Source organism: Cenococcum geophilum (genome assembly GCF_001692895.1).
Source record: "Cenococcum geophilum 1.58 unplaced genomic scaffold K441scaffold_6, whole genome shotgun sequence".
NCBI lineage: Eukaryota > Fungi > Ascomycota > Dothideomycetes > Gloniales > Gloniaceae > Cenococcum > Cenococcum geophilum.
In genome coordinates this window covers 2166461-2174859 of record NW_027137564.1, presented here as the reverse complement: position 1 = coordinate 2174859, position 8399 = coordinate 2166461, and the positions used below count along the sequence as shown (strand labels likewise).

Below are 8399 nucleotides of genomic sequence, written 5' to 3'. Positions count from 1 at the left end.
CTTGTTATAAGACCTCCTTAGTAGTAATTTTGTACTATAATTATAATTGCTATCCGCTTATAGGTGCCTTATAGGTGCCTACGTAGTGTGTTAGTATATAGGCCCTAATTACTACAGCCTTTTCCTACTATATCCGCTTAATACTATATGCCCCGTTCTATGCCTTGTAGTCTGCTTTATAGTTAATACACTTTTTAGGTAGGTCTCCTATACATTCGCTAGTATTATATTGCCTAGCGCAGCGTCCATATTTAGCTTTTCTTCTGTAACTTTTAGCTATATAGTTAAAGCCTTAGTATTTAAAGCACTGCGTTACTAGAAACGTTATCTCATGCCTTATAACTAGGTAGTAGTCTCCTCCTAAGAAGAGGCCCTAATTAAATAGCGTATTTGCTAACTCTTCTAACTATATGCCCATAATAAGTAACAATTTGACCTTTTATCCCGTTTGGACTCTTTCTAGCCTTTTTTATACTAGCCTTTCTACTATAAGCCCCGCTATAGTATAGTTCTGCTTTATTATATCTTCTATTATCTGCTTAGCCTCTAGGCCTTAGATGGTGAGGCTTGTAGGTACTATGTAGACCTCTATTAGTACTAGCGGAATAGCTAGTATAGTAAAGCGTCTAAGGACCTTTGTTTACTCTGTTTCTTATAGCAACCTATCTTTTACGTCTTTATCCGTAATATACGCCCTAACGTTACCGCTTTATAACTTCTTTATGGCCTATATCCTGTAGGTGTCTAGGGGTCCTATAGCCTAGAGTTTATATACTAGGGCTTAGCTATTTTGCTTTAAGGTTTCCTTATAGTTAGCGGCGTCGCCTATACGGATTATAATCTTATGTACTTCTGTAGGTTTGTAGGCAACTTGTCTTATGGCTTAGGGTATTATAGGTATAGTGGCAGCGACGTGTGCGTACGACAGCGGGCCTATAGACGTTAGTCCGCTCTTTATAGCCATTATTGCGGCCTTCCTAAGGGCGCTAATGTCTGTCCGGATTGCCTTTATGTCCTAGGTATATTGCTCCTGGGTTTCTTAGGTCCAGATAAGCTCCATTAACATAGTAAAGGCTGTCCAAAGGGTTATAATCGCGGTGGTGAGGAAGGAGAGCATAGTGGAGCGCTCCTCGTCTACATTAAGAAATCGTTTCTATAGTGCCTGCTGGGTTTGTTCTATAGTTTATATAATCTATAAAACGCGTTCTTAAAAGGCGCGCTGTTTAATTGGGGTGGTTAGGGTGGTTGGGGTTGGGGTTAGGGGTTTATTTGTTTGTTGTGATCCGGTTTTAGGGGCTGTATATTGGAAAACACTATATATACCTCCACTAACGCCTAATTGGGGTGTGTGGTTTTGATAGGAAGGGTTTCTATAGTCCTCTGGAGCTCGTGGGAGCTCTATTAGGCTTGTTTCGCAGGTTTCTTTAGCGGGCGATTGCATTGTAATGAAATTATTCTGTAAATTCTTTATTATTAGTATAGTTAGAGAGAGCCTTTTTAAAGTACTAAATAAGGATATCCATTATAAACAGTATATAATTAATTATTGCGTTATATCCTTAAGTTTTAAGTATCGCTTAATAGAATAGTTAAGGAAATACCTTAATCTTCTAAAGTTAATCTTAGTTGCTTAAAGAAAGATAGTCCTTTTAAGTATAGCGAAGTTATTCTTTAAATAAGTGTTAATAGCTCCTGCTTTTTTAATTGCTATAAGTAGTATTAGATACTAGCTATTCCATCTTATCTAATTATTAAGGGGAATTAACCTTCCTACTAGAGCTTTAAACTCCTTTATATAATTAGCGGAATTACGGATATATATAATAATATTATAAAGTTTTCTAAATAGATCTATTACTTAAAAGGTTACCTACTTCTCTTTTTTATTTTTAACTTGTTCTATTCTTTCCTATTTATTATACTATTTAATTTACTTTATTTTAATTAGATTCTAAAATAAAAAGGCTTATATAGCTAGGTTAATAATATACCTAATATAGCGAATCTGTTAATATAAAGCATCCTACTTAATTACCTCTTCCTCCTAGAGGTAAATACTAAATTATTAGTAAAGAGTATTATTTAAAGAAGTATTGTCAGAAATAATAGCACTAATTTTTTATATAATCCTATACTCTTAAAGAACCGGAAAAAGAGTAGAAAATTACTTATTTCTACTATAATTTATAACCGGACGAAGTATAATAAGTGTTACGGCATTAGCAGAACTTGGTAGAACTACGCACCGGCAAGTTGCCACAGATTGCCGCATATTACGGCCACGTGACGCGTTTAATCTTATAAAACATCGAACGGCGCTACTCTTCTTCTCCTTTCCTTTCCCTAGCTTTAGATTCTCGTTTATAGACAATCCAATNATATAGGCTTNCGCGNCCCTTTTNCNNTNCNTATNNCTTAATTAACTAAGTCGCTAATATTATCTAAAGCTTACTCTACTCTTTCTTCCTAAGAAGGAACTTAAATATATCTATAAGAATATAGAATAGAACCCCAAGGACAGGACCTAAAAGAAAAGAATAGAACTCTAAGAAAAGGACCTATAAGATATATATAGACTAAAACCCCTAAAGAAATTACCCGGAATTACCTAATACCCCTACTACTATACTACGAACTATAGTAGCAGGTAAAGCAGCTGTAGGACCCTTAAATACTTTAGATGAAGAAATAATTAACGTTTTAACCCCCTAGGCGGAGCTTGCGGCTGCTAATNCNNAAATTAAATNANTGNNAGAGCTGCTNNAAGCTAGAGATACCCCTATATCTAATAATAAGTTATTATTAGATAACTAAAGACTTACTATAGTCCTTTAGGCCCTATTCTAGCGCCTTAGTGGACCTACTAAGGCCTATATAGTACTAAAGTGGTTAGTAAAGGTTACGGATCCTCCGCTACTTATAGACGGAACCGACCCTATATTTAATAATTAGAAGCTTTAATTATAGGATAAGCTTAAAGTTAATATAGACCACTTCCCTAACGCCTAAGCTAGAATGGCCTACGTTTTCGGCCGTACTAGCGGAGACGCTTAGACGCATTTACGCCCGCGATATACTAAAGACTTAGCAGACCCCTTTATCGCTAAAGAAGAAATAATTAAACACTTATCTTCTATTTATAAAGACCCTTTTAAAGTATAGAACGCTCGCCTTAGCTATAAAAGCCTAAATATAAAAATAACGGAGACCTTTTCAGCCTTCTAAACCCGCTTTTTATACCTAGCTAGATAGGCCTAGATCCCCTAGGAAGACCTGCTACTAGACCTCTTTAATAAGCTTACCCTGGACCTATAGCGGGCCGTATTGCTAGCTTATACTACAGCATAGACGTTAAAGGAACTTATGGACTATTGCCTAGCTATTAACTAAGGCCTCTATTAAATTAAGGCACGCGCTAATTAGCTAAAAACTAGAAACCTTATAAACTAGGCCGTAAGTACTATAAGTACGGCCTATAGTGCCCTAGCATAATTGGCAACCCCTATAGTTAACCTAGCGGCTAGCCGCGCAGCTACCCCTACTGTAGGCCTAGTGTATACCCGGCCTATATACAGCGACCCCTATATATAGGCCCTTAGCAATTAAGGAGCTTGCTTCTTATATGGTTAAATAGGCTACCTTATAAAAAACTGCCTAATAAAGGTAAAGATAAATAAGGTCCTATTAATTTAGGAGGATAGTATAGAGCTAGAAAAAGAGGAACCTTAGAGGAAGACTCCTCTCTAGGGTTAAAAGGGATTAATATATTATATATTAATCTAGGTTGGCTAATTAGTGGAAAAAGCTGCACTATCCCTTATACTTTATTTCGTAATAGATATTAAGTTTTAACCTCTACTTTAGCTAACTTAGAAGTAAATGCCTTTACCTTAATTAATATAAAGTGCGCTGCAAAACTAGCTAACTTTTTAAATGCACCCCTTAAAGAACTGCCCAAACTAATCCCTATTCGCGGTTATAACGGATAGATAGGGCCACCTATTATAACTATCTTGCGGATTTACCTCCGCGTTAACGGATAAAGGTAGTATAACGTCCCCTTCCTTATTATGGACCTTAGAAGCCATAATATAATCCTAGGAAGAAAATGGCTAGCCTATTTAGGCTTATAGCTTAATATATAAAATAGGCAGCTTATCTAGCCTAAAATTATACCCCTAACGCCTTCCTTTATAAAAGAGATTAGTATTATAATAGAAAACCTTATACGGCTATAAATAGACACTGTTTACTAGGCTAATGCAACGCGTAGGGACTAGGCTTTTAAAAAGGATATATAGCTTAATCCGCAACGGATCTATATATTACGCCGCCCCTAAACTACCTATATTATACTACCCGCACTAGAGACCTAGGAAGTTAGTAGTGGCTTAGCTAAGTCCCTAATAAAGAACCTAGGCCCTACGCAGCTATAAAGGAAGGCTAGGGATATTTGTAAGCTTTGTAGTGTGTGGGAATTAAACAAGCGACTTAATTGTAAATCTATGGAAATCAAGTGGTATAAATACATGAAAGTAGACCCCGAACTCCGAAGCCTATAACTCATTTCCAACGTATCTGAGACATACGAGGGTAGTGCTGACGCAGGTGAAACAGGGTAATATGCAAGGTCCGGTAGTCGGTTACAATATTGGACGCCACACTAAACTAATAGATAGGAAGGATAACTTACGGAAAATAGAACGTGAGCTGAGGAAGACTATAAACCCTATACTGCAAACTACGGCCTAATAGACGCTAAAGAAACCTACGGACCTCCCACCAGTTAATATCTGCTATATTAGCGCTGTAGGATTCTACTAGAACCTAGTTTAGCCTAATGCCGTTGCCTTTATAACTAGCCTACATAAAATTAACCAAATAATTAAGGAAAAGGAAAGCGAGCTTAGTAAATAGGAAAGTGGGCTTATAGATAAAGAACTAGTGGAATAAAAACTACCTAATCGACACCGGAAATTCAAGGACGTATTCTTTAAGGCAGTATCTAATATGCATCGGGAAAATATTCGCAGGATGAGATTCAAGTAGACTTTGGTTTTCGCGTTTCGCGTAATTGACATGCAATTTAACCAACTCGACACGCAATTGACCAACTTGACACGCAATTGACCAATTTGACACATCCAAAAGTCAAATAACACGCAGTTAACCTATTTAACAACTTTAAAAGCTAACTATATATTCCTTGACATGTAATTAAGGTAAAGTTATATGCTGTTGGTAGGGGGGGGTACTTGGGCAGTCTCTTTGAGCTCGGCGACGTGTCACGTGACAGCGCGCGGGCCATCTTGTAGATATCATCTCAGGGCCTTCGGCCCCTGAGATCCTTCCTCATAGAGCATCATATGTATCATTCCATCAGCCTGCTCAGTGCCCTGACAGGTTATGAGCCCTCTTGCAGCTTCCATCAAAGCTCTATCAGCTGCTATTTTATTTAATTGATTAGTCGACACGAAGCCATAAACCCTCGAATTTGGAGCCGGCACGGTGCGACAGAAATTTATAATAAACCAATATAAATATAAATACACGCCACGCACGATACGGTCGAACCGGTTGATTGCATATTATGGCGGATACAGTACAGAAAAAGGAATACCACAGCTCCCTTGGGGCTGTTCCTGCATTGAAAGGGGAGAGCAATTACGAAGAATGGTATCGTCGAATCGTACGACGACTTGAGCTTTAAGACCTCCTACCACTGATACAAGGTACGGCTGTAGAGCCGCCAACGAATACGAACGAACGCTGAGAATGGCGTTATAAATAGATAACGGGACTTGAGATAATTGAGGGCGCAGTGTCGGAATTAATTCGCGATCGACTTGCTGTATTAGGCAAGCCGCGTGACTCCATTAAGGATTTGCTTGATTTGATTCGATTACTATGCACCGCGTAAGGTCTCGTTCACGACTACCAGATATGGAATTAATGGCTCGATCTTAGTCGCAAAGACTATACCTCGCTTGAAGCCTATACAGAAGCTTTCGTCTCGGGTATAAGGAAATTAAATGCGGCGTTAATGCTGATATTAAGGAAGCAAGCACACGCCCGACTGCTTTATGCGGTAGAGGAGGAGTTTCCTATTTGGACAGCCAATTGTTGAGAGGCAGCTAGGAGAGTTATGAAGGAGGACGACCTTATTATAATTGAGGAACTGGTGAGCGACCTTATGGACGAGAGCCGTACTCGACTAGCTACCTCCACCGCGATGTCCTCAGTCAGCAACAACCCAGCCAAAGACGATTAATCAAAATCTAATATAGAAGGATTAACATCAAATGAGAGTCTCGAGCGCTGCTTATATTGCAACGGCAAGCACCCTGGCGATAAAGAGAGGTGTTTCTACCTTCACCCGGAGCTTTGATATCCGGCGTGGAGGCCTTATAAAAAGCACATATTATGCATAGATCTACCCCAGGAAGGGGTAGAGACTACATCGAATTCGAATTATTAAGTTGGAACGACAGGCAGAGGCTCGGCAGAAGGCCTATTTATTAGCAGCATGGCCATAGTCGACGGCTTAGGCGACGGCAATTAGGACGACTGGTTCCTTGATTCCTGTTCCAATATTACAATAAGCAATGAACAAAGTTAGTTTATTGAGTACAAGACCTTATTGCCACCTTACGAAATAGGAACGTCAGGGGGGACTATCCACTATGCGATTGGCAAAGGGACGGTACATATACCCCTACTAATGGACGACGGCAACACCTGTACGGTAACCACTGAGGCCTATTATGCACCCAAATCACCTTACAAGCTCCTATCGGAGTCGGCTCTTGAGAAGCGCAAGAAGCTCTATATTGGGCCTGACAAGGAAACAGGTGGCCGTACGATTCGAAGGTACTCCGACGATTTAGTGGTGGGCAGAGTGACTTGCAAGAACGGCTTATATGTCGTTCGACAGGCTTCAAAGCCTCAATATATTGCGCACGCCTCGATGGCAAGGCGCCAAATCTCTCGAACTGCACCTACTACGAAGGAGGCAGCACGGCAATCAATTGCTAAGTCTCTCCTCGCAGGCAGGGAGAGCATGATACCGACGATCGCCAAGGGCGACGGAGGCTATAACGATCAAGACGACGTCGATTCTGATGACAGCGGCGCCTACCGAATTGACCAACAGCTTGAGGGGGGTGTGGAGACAGAGGCTGCTCAACCAAAGAAGATCTCTTATACGGCAGTCGCATGCTCGTCTTACGCACATATACAGCCGACCCCTCCGGAGCCTCATCCAAGAGCTCCGTACAAGATCAAGATACCGCGAATGTCGAAGGAAGCCCTGCAGTCACCAGAGGCTCCTCNCTGGCGNCAGACACTNACTGTTGAGANGACTCAACANAAGAAGGTCAAGACGCATCGATTCGTCAAAAGACCAAAGGACCACTATGCGGATATCAAGCTCCGCAAGGATATTGAACGGGGTAGGATTAAACTACACCATATACCGAGCATGGATCAACCAGCAGACGGCTTGACGAAAGCTCACCAAAGGACGCCTATAAGGCGATTAAAGAAGGTGTCGGTGCCACCAAAGTCACCTGGCCACCTAGCCTAATTAGGAAATCGTACTACGACCGGCGGAACCTCGGAATTGATGCCAATCGACTCAGTTCAAATTTTAAAAGCTTTCTAATACTACTTTTTCAGCATGGGAGACGGGCGATCGAGCGTCGTCGATATTCGAAATTTCCATTTTCCCAATTTCATTTCTTACTACTTGTACTACCCTACCTATTAACCACGACCTTACGGAGCAATGGTATAGTCATCCCGGAGGAGTTTCCTATTCGCTAGAGCTCATAGAGCCTGGGGGGGTGTGTTGGTAGGGGGGTACTTGGGGCAGTCTCTTTGAGCTCGGCGACGTGTCACGTGACAACGCGCAAGCCATATTGTAAATATCACCTCAGGAACTATCTGGCCATGAGATCCTTCCTCATGTAAAACCATCAGATGTATCAGTCCATCAGCTCATGTGCTCAGTGCCCTAGGACGAAATAACTAAGATTACGCAAATGAATTAATGTAAACAGATATATTACTTAAAGGCTACAGCTACTAAGGCTAGTACACGAAGCTCTACACGAAGTCTCTACACGAAGCTCTACACCCGAAGGCTCTAACGTACAGAGGTCTGCACGAAGCTTGCTGCGCGAAGGAGCTCTGCGTACAGAGGCTCTCCATGAAGCTCTGCACCGAAGCTTCTGCACGAGGCTCTGCACGAGGCTCTGCACGAGAGCTCTGCACGAAGCTCTGCACCGAAACCTCTAGCACGAAGCTCTCGAAGCGAAGCTCTGCACGAAGCTCTGCCCACGAAGGCTCCTGCACGAAGCGCTCTGACGAAGCTCTGCGCTACCTCTGGCCACGAAGCT

General features: G+C 41.3%; 1 protein-coding gene across 1 annotated transcript; it reads left to right on the top strand.

Moving 5' to 3' along the window:
- The first annotated feature begins 6892 nt into the window (after positions 1-6892).
- Positions 6893-7870, top strand: K441DRAFT_291134 (uncharacterized protein). Its single transcript, XM_067640983.1, has one exon. It carries the CDS (start codon positions 6968-6970, stop codon positions 7583-7585), a length of 618 nt encoding a protein of 205 aa, XP_067508194.1. The 5' UTR covers positions 6893-6967; the 3' UTR covers positions 7586-7870.
- Positions 7871-8399: the final 529 nt, after the last annotated feature.